At 41.1% G+C, this 12,817-nt stretch overlaps 1 protein-coding gene across 4 annotated transcripts in view; it reads left to right on the top strand.

Annotated features, from left to right (window-relative positions):
- The window catches only part of AKAP13 (A-kinase anchoring protein 13), a 78,416-nt gene that overhangs the window by 47,703 nt on the left and 17,896 nt on the right, over positions 1-12,817 (top strand). For all 4 annotated transcript variants that reach the window (XM_041123582.1, XM_041123581.1, XM_041123580.1 and 1 more), the window contains 10 exons: positions 1,454-1,625; positions 3,942-4,009; positions 4,860-4,926; positions 6,126-6,261; positions 7,232-7,344; positions 8,414-8,560; positions 9,175-9,425; positions 10,064-10,189; positions 10,291-10,408; positions 10,945-11,193. In XM_041123582.1, the coding sequence (XP_040979516.1) occupies positions 1,454-1,625; positions 3,942-4,009; positions 4,860-4,926; positions 6,126-6,261; positions 7,232-7,344; positions 8,414-8,560; positions 9,175-9,425; positions 10,064-10,189; positions 10,291-10,408; positions 10,945-11,193 (1,447 nt within the window). The remainder of the gene's footprint in view (positions 1-1,453; positions 1,626-3,941; positions 4,010-4,859; positions 4,927-6,125; positions 6,262-7,231; positions 7,345-8,413; positions 8,561-9,174; positions 9,426-10,063; positions 10,190-10,290; positions 10,409-10,944; positions 11,194-12,817) is intronic.

Genomic DNA, 12,817 nt, shown 5'->3' with positions numbered 1-12,817 from the left:
TCGATCTGAGCTGATGGCTCAAAGGAGGCGGAAATGTGCTGCAAAGCAGACTCTTCCTGGCAGGTTTTCTGCTTCAGACAGGATTATTCCATATGGTAATGCTCCTGGTTTTGCTTATTTGCAGAACAAAATAGCGTTTGGGGCTAGTAAATAGACTTTCTGTTTGTGAGGCTTTGCAGGGAGAGATTCCAACGCTGGCATTTTGCCTGGGTTGTGTTGGGAGAGGGGAGACCTTAGGCTGAGTTACTAATTATTTGAGTGTGTCATCAAAGGCTCAAAAGTTTCCCTGCCAGTGACTGCAGAGCTCAATACCTCTTTTAACCGCTTCATGGCAGTTGCTCACATGGGCTGCTCTGCAGCTCTCTGATATTTAGGCTGTGACAATACTTAGTAAAGGGCACATGTCATATAAATAAGAAAATGCAAAGATAAGCCTACAGAAGTCTTTACAATTTCTAGTTAAGCTTCTCTTTCAGATGCCAAGAAATCTGCAGTAACAGTTAAAATACAGATCTGGAGCTGAATTGTATGGTTAACATTTTGTAGGGTAGTGCACAGAAAGACAAGGAGTTACTGTAATTCAAATTTGGAGGGTTTTTTATGGAGTTTCCTTTAAAAATTGTTTGGGAGAATTCCAAATCCATGAAAGGCTGCAGTGAAAGATGTTTCAAATTTTTGTATTTAGCATTTTCTATCTCAGGTAGCAATAGAAAGGTAAGCAAAAACTCTGCTAAAAGTTGGAGAAGCTGGCTGTGCTTGTCATCTTTCTAAAGCTGAGTAGTCCAGAGGTTGAACCGTGGCTTCACGAGATAATCTTTTATGGTGTTGCTGTTGTTCCTCAGCCTTTCTGTGGTGCCGTATTTCGAGAGTTTGTGAAAGATCCATTTCCCCAAAAAGCTTCACATAGTTACTTGGGGTTGCATGAAAACGTTGAAAAAGTCGCTAGTCAGAAGCAAAACAGAGGTGGAAATATTCTGGCAGTGATGCTGTACAGGCACTGAGGAAGAGCTTGTGCTCTCCATTAAAAATGCAGTTGCAAAGCACAAGTCTTATGGGTTGGCCTTAAAAATTAACTGTTGAAAGTTTGATACACATTAAACAAGGTGTTTGTATTTAACACAATTCATTGAAAGTGCTGAAGAGCCCAGAAGAAGAAAAGAGTTAAGTCATTAAACCAAGCAACTATAAAACAAAGGTGGAAGAAAATAGCTGCCTTCAGAACAGACTCAGTTTTGTCTCCACTGGTGAGGTACCCATGCAGAAGGCACTGCGAGTCAATAGTATGTTAATACACATGCATGGGGGCTGTAAGCTGCTGTGCAGATACATCACTATTGTTAAGGTGGGCGTCGATCAATATCATCATAGTGCCAAAGGCAAACACTGAAGAATTTGTAACTAGAGAATAGACCTCTGCGAAGTAACGAGGCATTTGTTCATTTTCTCTCGGCAGGAAAAAGAGAAAGATAAAGAGAAGACTAAAGAGAAGGACAAAGATTCCAAGGAGAAGGAAAAAGATAAGAAGCTGTTAAATGGACATCTCTTCACTGCAACCGCCGTTGTAGCCCAAGCAACCTGTTACCACTGTATGAAACCTTTCAATAAGGATTCGTACTACTGTGCAAGTAAGTCGGGTTTTTTTCCCCCCTTCCTTTTGGTTTTCATTAAATCTGACATGGGAAATGCAAACCTTATGCTTTATTTTCCTCTTGCTTAAGGATGTGGGGTGGGAGGGAGACTTTGGAGACAGTGATTCATGGAGCAGCGTGGTGCCTTATGGAAGCTGGACTGAAATGAGTCGTGTCTGCAAGGAGGTGTCCTGCAACCTCCTTCCTAGCCTGTGCTCGGACATCTCAGCATCCCATGGGGTTTTCTGCCCTGCTTGTTGGCATGTATTACTTAGCTGGAGTACTTTGGTTATTTCAGCTGCACGTTATGGCTTGGGTCTGAGGTGCTTTGTTAAGATGGATGGAGGACAGGGAAAGCTGGCTTGGATCATGGCTTTATTTCCATTGGGGAAAAAAATGTCTCGCCCATCTGTAGTGTATTGCTTTAGTTCTCTGAAACACTGCTTTGGTGAGCCCTCAGTGAGAACAGCATGATATAAAAAGGAAATACAAACCCTCTTCTCTCTTTATGTGTGAAATTGCATCACAGGTCAAATGGCAACTACCTGTGTGGATGTGAAGTACGTGCAATACAATGCAGGCAGTACAGGAACCACAGCAGAGGGTTTCTGCGAGACTGGTGATTTTGTTCTCTTTTCTTATCAGGTGGTGTCTGAAGCCTGTAGCTTGTTAAGGTCAGCAGTGTTTGTGTGGTCGAGACCAGAATAGCAGCTGGTTTACACAGCAACCCAAAGCTACAGAATAGGCAGTCTTTTTCCCACTGCAGTTCAGGGCATTCCGTTCCTCACTATTAGTAATATTTTTTACTCCACTAGCTTAGAGATGAGTTGAAGCGTGTACGGGAATTGCTCCCAGGCTTGAGCAGGAGGCTCTGTCTCTGTTCCTTCTGGTAGATGAGCAGCGTATAAAACATCTCCAGTGAGCAGGGGAAGGAGCAGCCGGCTGAATCCCGAATGGCAGTTTTGAGTTTCCTGGAAGAGAAGAGATTTCAGCGAAGTTGTTTGCCTGAGACACGCTCTGTGTCAGCCTGATAGGAAATGGAAAATATCAACAATTACAAGCTCTCAAATGCATTCTCTCCCTTTCCCCACTCAACTTTCTTAACAGCTTCTGAAGCCACTTAGAAAATCAAATATATCCCAGTTTAACTCTCTATATTCTAATGAGTTAAAATAATCCAACAATGTCATATGTTTTAGCATAGACCTTTTTTCCTTATTTTACAAGGTACAGTAGAAAATTACTGTAAGTTTTCTGCATTGGCCAGAAAATGACTGCCACAAGGAAGGTTTGGTCACGGCCCAGGTTGTAAGCTCACATCTGAGAGTGGTCCTTTCTCCCATCACATCTTAAAATCAGCCATCAAATGCCTTGGAAATGACTGATAACCAGCAGCAGAGGCTCTATTGTTCCTGTGCTGTCATGGACTACTTTTTTCCTACAGAAATGGCAGTGCTTTACTGCTACCGTCACTGCTCTGTCTCACCTATGGATGACCTTTTCTTAATGCCTTTTAAAGTGCTGGATCATTTTAAATCAATGTCTCAGCTTTTCAGTGATGCTCCCAGCTTCCTGAAACAGCTAGTCAATGCTGAAAGATTTAGCATGCTCTAAAACAAATGGGCAAGCAAAAAAATCCTTATTTTTAATAGCTTTCTGCCTGGTCTTTTTTATTTTTTATGATCAGTGATGCAGAAAATAAGCTTTTGGGGGTTTTAATTATTAATACTAGTGATACAGAGGAGTTGGAGGAACTTCCTGCTGAAGAGTTGAATCGGAGGAATCAAGTCCCTGAAACTAGATTTTCGATCTAAAAAATCAAAATGCTCTATTGCTAAATGGTACACACTAAAGAGCTGCCTCCAGGTTTTCAAGGCTTGAGTGTGAATTTAATGGTTCTGAATTGTCTCACTGCCTCTTTTCATGCACCAGAAGCAGGTTCTGTCCCTCTTCCTTGTTGGATCTGAAAAATGATACTGCTTGTGGGTTTTTGCAAGAACATGCAGGTTTCTTTCTTCTGTCTTTCTTGCGCAGGAAATTGTGGGACACCAACAGAATAGCAACGCCCTATGGCCTTATCATTACCTCTCAAAATATCAGAAGAATTACTGGCTTTTACTAAGTAGGCCCAAGTGTAAGAAATTTTAGGAATGTGAGCATATTTTGTCATTCTGGGCATGGAATTTTTTTCCTTTCTTGTCTCTTCTAGAAATAATTCAGAACTGTATGCTTACAGTGTAATGTACACTTAAAATATAATTCATGATTTGTGTTAATATGTGTTTAAATTGTTGGGTTTTTTACTTTTGACAGACTGCAATGCAATTGTTCACAAAGGCTGTAAGGAGAGTTTTGCTTCTTGTGCAAAGGTCAAAATGAAGGTAAGAGATTTATCTACTCTACTGAATAAACACAAAAGTTAAAATAATTTAGCATACAGATATATAACGTCTTCTACCATACGTCCCAATGTTTCCAGCTTGTTGGAAAGAATTTCAGCCCCTGTGCTATATAGTGAATAAATTCTCTGGGCTATCCTGAAATTCCCCAGAACCACATATAGTTGTCCCTGGGACACTGTGAGTGCTCCAGGTCAGTGCCACAGGGTGTTCATTGGCAGCAAATTCCCAGCATTGTTCCCTGCAGTACACAGGGACCTTATGGTGAGATGATCTGTCCTGTGCTTCGATTAAAAAAAACCAAAACACTTCACTGGCAAAATTCAGGGATTTCCAGCACCCTTAAATGCTATATCTCTTAATTCTCAAATACTGCATCCTGTAATGCAGCATCATGTGTATTTATAATGCATAATGAAAACTATTAAATATGTATGTTGTTTATATGAGGAATGCGCAGAATTCATGCTTGCCCCAAATGTGAGGAACTTCTTCTGCAGTATGGTTCTCCAAGCTAGTTAATGTTTATACAATTATGATTTTCAGTTCTCTTCAGTATTGTCAGCACTTTCTCATCTCATTTTCCTATTTGCTGCACATTTCTCCATCTGTTTATTTTGCCCCTTTCATTGATTGCAACTAGGGGTGGGGGGTGCATGCATCCATGCATATATATATATACGCATATATATATAAAAAATAGACATACAGCCAAGAACTGATCTGTTCTGAGAGGATTCAGAAAAAACATAGCTTTTTTATTTTGGTTATGTGGCACAGTCTGATGGGAGAAGGGAGGAAGAAATTACAGTGAATTTCATTTTTCTTTCAGCCACAGAGAGGGATGCTGCAGGCACATGATACCTCTTCATTACCCACAGTAACCATGAGAAACAAAAGTAAGAAAACTTCCTTTCCCTCTGCTTTGGTGACGGTATCTGCTGTTCTTAACTGTTCTGACAACTAATATCTGATATTGTGAAAGATAAGCATTTATCAAAGCAGGGATAAAAGTATCTCCTGTGCATGATAAGCAATGTTTGGGATTTCAGAAGTTGTACTGAAATTGCGCAGAGTTCATCCACTTCTGCAGTGTCCATGTAGCTTTAAGCAAATGTAAAGTCATCTCAGATTTAGAATAACTAGTTGACTGCTGTAGCTTGCTGAAGGCCTACAGCTGATAAGTCCACAAAATCTGGAAGATGCAGCCTGTGTCTATGGGTGTGTGATATTGGAAAGAATACAACTGTGAGTATTATATTAACAGAAATTGTTAAGATTACAAGTGGAAAGAATGCTTGTTTGAAATACTTTTTTTTTTTTTTTTTTAAATTAAATAGTTGTATGCTTCAAGGTAGTGAAAACAGAAAGTTTAATTTGGAATAGGAGCAATAGTGACAAACTTTTCCTGGCTGCGCCGAGACATACGCTGCACTGCAGAGCCTACCCAGTGTGACCAAGGGCAAAGAATAGGAGTGTAATAGCCCACATGGGTTTTGTAGTGCCATGATTTGATAAGTTTATTTAGTGATAGCTTGGAGATCACTATATGGAATCACAGTATATGATACAGATGTACCCACTGTGGTATTTGTCATGAAATTCAGAGGTATAAATTCCAGAAAGCAGAAATGCATCTGAAGAAGGAAAAATCTGGAATTAATATGAAAAGATTAGTTAAAGGTATGTGATAGTATAATGGATTAGCATTTCTGTGGTACGTACTGATAGAGAAACCTATCTCAAAAAGTTAGACCAGAAGCAGTATATAATTATAGGCCCAGGGAAATTAAAAAGCAACATAATAGATTGCTACATGTGAATATTTATCAAATAAAGTTAAATTCAGTTTCCCAAGTGTATGTTTCTGGACTTGCAGATCCCACCTAGATCTTTTAAGTGTAGTGCAATGCAGTCAGTTCTGCACAGGGGTCGATGTTCTTTCCTTCGTATGACTGTTTCTAACAGCTGAGATCTCCTGGTGACGACTCTAGAAAGAAAAGGAAGTGATTGTACAGCCTGGTTTCTTTAAGTCATCATCATCGCAGTTAACAGTGCAGTTGCATGAGCTGGCTTTTCTCTGACACTTCCCTTGCAGGTTCACAACCGAAGGAGCGCCCTCGCTCTGCAATACTTGCTCCTGATGAAAACACTGTAACCTCAATATTCAATAACAGGAGGTCACAACAGACTACAGCACTTTCGAAAAGTGTCTCAATACAGAACATTGCAGGGTAAGGTTTCTCCCTGTGTGCGTGAGTATGTGCGTATTATCTGACGCTGCAAGCATCGAGAAATTCAGATCTCATTAAAAATAAATTCATGTACCTATGATTTGTGTTAAAGGTACAAAAGAGGATCACAAAACCAGAAATACCCATATTTTATATGATACCATTAGTTGTCTTCTGCACAATCAGATTGTGTGGGTTAGTTTAGTCATGGCATGAGTTCAGAGGCATCGGAGTTGGCCTGGTTGTATTCAAGGCCACTTCACAGAGGTGCTCTGGGCTCCAGGAGGAAAATCCCTTGCCTTGGGCTGGGTACTGTGCAAGCACACATTTGCAGCTCAGGTATAGTATTAAACTTTTGTGTCCACAACGATAGGGTGGAGGCACAGAGCTGCAGGCTTCATGGTGTTTTAGGACTGCATTATACATAATTAATTACAAAAAATCATAGAAGAAAATCTAATTTATGGTTCCTACACTACCTGCATATAGAGCAGTTCTACACACAGGGCAACAGCATGGACTGGCATGTTCTGGACAGCTTGTATGCCCTGGCTATTCGTAGTGAAATTTATTTCAGTCCATTTTTCTGCTCTTTCTCAGAGCTAGCAATAAAGACTCTTGGATAGCTTTTTGTGTTGCATTTTTGCACTGCTTGCACCAAGGACAATGAGGATGGGAAGTGACTGTAAAATGGAAAGTAATGAAATGGAGTTATCCAAATCATAAAACCTCAGGTGTGATTCTTTATAGAAGAAGCACCATCACTCAGAACTGTAGATCTTACACCTTGTTGAGCCCCAATGGGTAGTTGTCAGACAACAACTAATAAAAGTACATTTCTGTACATAACTGCAACTCTTGCTTTGGTTTTCAATTCATACTTAAAATGCATTTCTTCTGTGTATTTGAAAGTACATTTGGCTGGTTTTTTTATGTCATAAACAGTATTCTGTGTTCTGTTTTTCTGCAGAGTTGGGAACGATGACAGCTTAATACACACTTGGAAATTCCTGTCGCAGTCAACAGACTCCTTACATAAAATCAGCCGGGTGAATGAATCCATGGAGTCACTGGTTGACGAAGGTAAGAGATCCCCATAGCATTTATAGCAACAGGAAGGTCTCAGTGTTGCCTTCCAGAAACAGAAAATCCATTTTGGCATTTCAGCAAGTCTTTTCCTTTCTAATGGACAATTAAAATGCATTTACTTTGATCTTAGAATATTAGTATGATAAACTAAAACAAAGCCTCAGATAGTGATTTCTGTAGCTTGTTGAGTCATGGGAAAACATTTAGAAGGTTTCAGTTACAGTTGAGTTACTTGGAATTTAGCTCAGGGACAAACATTTTCATTCTGCACCTCTGGCCCATTTATACAGCCACAGATTTTGCACTCTGCCACCTTTTTCGTGCTGATGTCTTGTGTTTTGTATTTTTCCCAGAGTGGGGAAGGAAGAAACATATTGTTTAGTTTTGCAGGTTTGAAAGTGAAGTCAGTTAAATTAATTTCTTAAGTTTAATTTTTTTTATATATATGGTGCTTTTTAAGGATATCATCAGTATTTTTACATCTTAGCCAATATTTACCTGAAAAGAGCAGAATGGTCTTAATTTATTAAGGACTAAACAAGGGCATGCTCATGGTGACAAGAGAAAATTTCCCAGTTCCTGCACAAATGAGCAATCTTTCTTAAAGATGCATATGTGTGTCTGTAACATATGTAGTGTTCACTTCTGCCTGCATCAGTTCTGGCTTTCTAAGCTTGAAAACAGAGACTTCACGTAGGTCTAAGCTCCCTCAATTCAGTGGTGTAAATGAAGGAAGACCAACTGGGTGTTGTGGTTTTTTATTTATCTTCGATACTGTTGCATTGCAGATAAAGAATCTATTGTCTTTTATCTGAGCTGGAATTTGGTCTGTGTGAAAATGGTGAGCTAGTTTTGTGCAACTAGCAAATAACCTTTAAAAGCACTTTTCATAACCTGGTCCTTACGTGGTATAATTCCATATGACCATTTTTGTGTCAGTAAAGGGAGTTTGTGTGTGATGTCTGTGGTATGACAGAGAAAGCCTAAACCTAAATGAATAGACAGGAATCTCAAATGAGACAAGTTACCCACTTCTTAATGGCACTTACATTGCTTTGTGAAGGTGCGGACATGAACGAAGGACAGCTGATGGGAGACCTGGAATTAGATTCCAAGCAGCTGGAGGCAGAGTCCTGGAGCCAAGTAGTGGACAGCAAGTTCCTACAGCAGCAAAACAAAGATGTTGTCAAACGGCAAGATGTCATTTACGGTGAGATACCTGCATCTTAATTTTTCACTCATTATAGATAGCTTCTTGATATACTCACATGCATGGATTTAGGAAGCTTTAGGTCAGTGAATAGGAACACTGACTTGGTTTCCTCAGAAACCAAAGTTTCACTCTTGAAGTTCTTAGAAATGTTATGTATTTTGTGAAAGCTTTCTTTCTGCATTTCACATATCTGGAAGCCATCAAAAAAAACCAGCCTCTCCTCATTTGCCTGCTGATGACATTTAAACTCCATTACAGCAGAGCAGCTAGCTAGGAAGCCTTCTCCTGCCGGATGCAAGAGCCATCCTGTATGGCAAAAGCGCACTGTGTTGAGGCTGGCAGTGAGGTGTTAGGAAGGAGCAGATAACAGTGCTGAAGGTTCAGACCTTAGCAGCAATGTCCAAAGCTCTTTATTGTGGGACTCCTCTGCCCCCCTATTTCTCCCACATGTGAAATTATTGAGTGATGTTTCAATACCTGACATGAAATTTTCTGAAGCCACTTAAGAGAAGCCCAACTATGGAAGAGCTTTCTAATGGCAGTTCTTCCTTATACTGTACACCTATGTACTCTAGTGACCTTGGTTTTGACCTTATTCTCGTCCTATATAGAGCTAATGCAGACAGAAATGCATCATGTCCGCACCCTGAAGATCATGAATGATGTGTACAGTGCAGGGATGTTAAAGGAACTGCAGTATGATCAACAAGTCGTGGACAAGATCTTTCCCTGCCTGGAAAACTTGCTGCACATCCACAGTCACTTCTTCCAGCGGATTCTGGAAAGGAAGAAGGAGTCATTGGCAGACAAAAGTGAAAAGAACTTTGTTATCAAGAGGATAGGTGACGTCCTAGTGAATCAAGTAAGCGCTGGAAAATGCTTGCACTTCTGAGAGCATAGCTGGAAACCAGGCACTCTTGCACTCTTTCTTCCCTCCTGTTTATTCGTGTTAGATAATCACAGTTGATGGCACCTTTATCTTCACACATGTAAAAATCTCCACCTCTGCTTTTTGAAGCACTTTTTGCTCTTTCAGAGGAAGGTCTAATGATGAAAATTAATTTAGTTTATTTTGTGGGAAAGAGAAGCATTCCCTGACAGGCACAGAATGGTTTCACCGTAGCCTGGAGGGTAGGCAGTAGCCCACAGCAAAATATGCCCAGTGTGTTTCTTGGCTGAGTTATTGACCTGCTGTTTAACTTTGGGTGGGTTATTTTACTTTCCTTCATCTGTGCTTTCTCCTTTCTTCTTTTTGTCTGTCTTGACAGTTTTTTGGTTGGCTTTTAAGCCCTGTGAGTAGAATCCCAAGTTTTGCAGTTAGTGTGAACTCAGCGAAGTCCCAAACTCAGCTCTTTACTTTCTAGAGATCTACTTGCTTGATTTAGGATGCTTTGGACTAATTTGGTTTCATCAAGTTCTTTTGAGAGACTGGCAGGCATTGCTGGGATATCACAGCAGGAGCTCAGTGCAAATTGGACCTCTGTGTCTCATGTGTTGCAGTTCTCCGGTGAGAGTGCCGAGCGAATGAAGAAAACATACGGCAAATTCTGCGGGCATCACAATGAGGCAGTAAATAACTTCAAAGATCTGTACTCAAAGGACAAGCGGTTTCAGGCATTTGTCAAGGTAGGAACAGGTAGAACAGACATAGTTGATGGGAAAAGTATGTTTCTGCACTCTGATGAGCATTTTGCTACAGAACTGGAATTTTCATCTTTATTCCTTAGAAAAAAATGAGCAGCTCCCTGGTGAGACGTCTTGGGATTTCTGAATGTATCTTGTTGGTAACACAGAGAATCACAAAGTACCCAGTCCTTTTACAAAGGATACTGCAGTACACCAAAGGTAGGGACCAGCTCTATTCTAAATGTGTATTTGTTCCTCCAGTGTAAATTTCTTGGATCCTTTTCAGCTGAAGCAGAGTTTCTTAGAATAGACCAACTAATCCAGTCGTCATTGTCTCACACCATTGTTAACAAGATAACTCAGTTTCATATCTCCATTTAGGATTAGTTAGTCGGGTGCCTTAATTTAGTTGTTGTAAGTCTGTCTGTAGCTAATTATGGAGCAACAAGCTTAGACCTCAAAATCTCCCAGCTTGCTTTCTTTCGTAATGGCTGAAATATGTGGTTAATTTGTGCCTTTCATCTATACTGTCTCATATACAAAGTATATTGGAATAGTCCCCAACCTCAACCATATATGTGAAAGGTTTTGTGAAACTCTCTTTAAGGGGGAAAAATGCAGCCTGTCTCATGAAAGTATTAAAAAGTTTTAATGCGGGAATTTGAGAGGGAGAAGAGGAAGTAAGGAAGTAAAATCAGGAAGTTAGAGTCCACAAGGATGAAGTGAAATTGAGGTGTTTCTCTTTCTGTTCAAAGAAAATGAAGTGGAACATGAAGACTTGACTCAGTCATTAAACCTCGTTAAAGATGTGATTGCTGCAGTCAATAGCAAAGTCAGCAATTATGAAAAGAAAATGCGTCTTGGTGAGATTTACAACCGGACGGATAGCAAGTCCATCATGAGGATGAAGAGTGGCCAGATGTTTGCAAGAGAGGACTTGAGGCATCGCAAGCTCATCCGAGATGGGCCTGTTTCACTAAAAAATGCAGCTGGCCGTTTAAAAGGTAAGACTATCCCGCCTTGTGCCAGGGGAGGATACAGCTCACCCTCTCTGGATGTAGGATTAGTCCTCAGATTGGTGTGTTTAGCCTTTATTTATTCTTCGGCTTTGAGAGATTTTGACAGCAGCTTTCCCCGTGCTGTAGACTCGCTTCCTGTTGCGGCATTTCCAATTCCTCATGTTGTTTCTGGGGTGATAGATAGCTGCTTTTCCTCCTGGTGACTGCATGCATGCTGAAGGCTTGGGCTGCCGTGACACCTCGGTCCGTCAGCCACGAAGCGGAGTTGCTGGGGGATTCTTTGGGCCAGGAGAAAGCAATGGGGTTGCAGTTGTCCAGAGAAGCGAGTCAGATCTCCATGCAATGATGCGCATGTGCAGCAGTTCCAGGAAGCATGCTTGCTACATCCAACACCCAACCTCAGCTGCCCAGTGGCTCTCCCCACCAGCAGCACTGCCTTTCCTTTGCTCTAAGGTCTGCAGTAGGGCTGCTCAGGCTCAGCATTACCATCCCAGTTTCAATGGGAATCCAGAGAGGTGTCCTAGGCATTTGTCGCTGTTGTGGTTTAACCCCAGCTGGTAACTAAGCACGATGCTCTCACTCATTCCTCCCCCTCCCAGTGGGTTGGGGAGGAGAATTGGGGAAAAAAATAAAACTCATGGCTTAAGATAACAACAGTTTAATAATTGAAATAAAAAAAATAATAATAATAATGAAAAGGGAGATCAAAAGAGAGAGAAATAAAACCCAAGAAAGACAAGTGATGCACAATGCAATTGCTCACCACCCGCTGACCGATACCCAGCCAGTCTCCAAGTAACGATCGGCCCCTCCCGGACAACTCCCCCCAGTTTATATACTGAGCACAACATCCTATGGTATGGAATATCCCTTTGGCTAGTTTGGATCGGCTGTCCTGGCCATGGTCCCTCCCAGCTTCTTGTGCACCTCCTCACTGTCAGAGTATGGGAAACTGAAAAATCCTTGACTTAGGATAAGCACTACTTAACAACTAAAATGTCAGTGTGTTATCAACATTATTCTCATACTAAATCCAAAACACAGCACTGTACCAGGAAGAAGATTAACTCTATCCCAGTCAAAACCAGGACAGTTGCTCTTGAACCTCTTGAGCTGCTGATGCAAACTGTTCAGGAGAGGCTCTTGTGTCCCTGCAGCTGCCTCTTGTTTCATCAATGTTTTCTTGAATTGCTTTTTGTTTGTTATCAGGTGGAAGTAGTTTTTCTAAGGTGCTGTGCTCTGCTGAGCACTGAAGTTCTCTACTGAATTAAACACTAAATCTCCCAAGGAAGCCTTCAGCTGGGACCGTGGTAGCAGTGAGAGCAGGCAGGACTATGTCTCAGGCTTGGCAGGAAGGCTGGGCTTTCCTTCTCTCACTTCAGCCTCAGCTGATTAAACCATGGGCATGAATAGGGACTGGTGGCCTGGTGCCGTGCTGTGCAGGAAGGCAGTGATAACATGAAACTCTGTATTGGTTATGATTTGAGGTTTTGGAAACAGGAAGTTTACAGATGGTTGCTAGGCACCTGAAATTACTATTGATGGTGGATTAAGCAAGTTATGCTGCTGTTGTAAAATCTTGTGATAAGTACAGGTTGCATTTGCATTT

The sequence above is a fragment of the Aquila chrysaetos genome, chromosome 5 (assembly GCF_900496995.4).
Source record: "Aquila chrysaetos chrysaetos chromosome 5, bAquChr1.4, whole genome shotgun sequence".
Taxonomy (NCBI): Eukaryota; Metazoa; Chordata; class Aves; order Accipitriformes; family Accipitridae; genus Aquila; species Aquila chrysaetos.
This window is presented reverse-complemented; position numbering and strand designations above follow the sequence as displayed.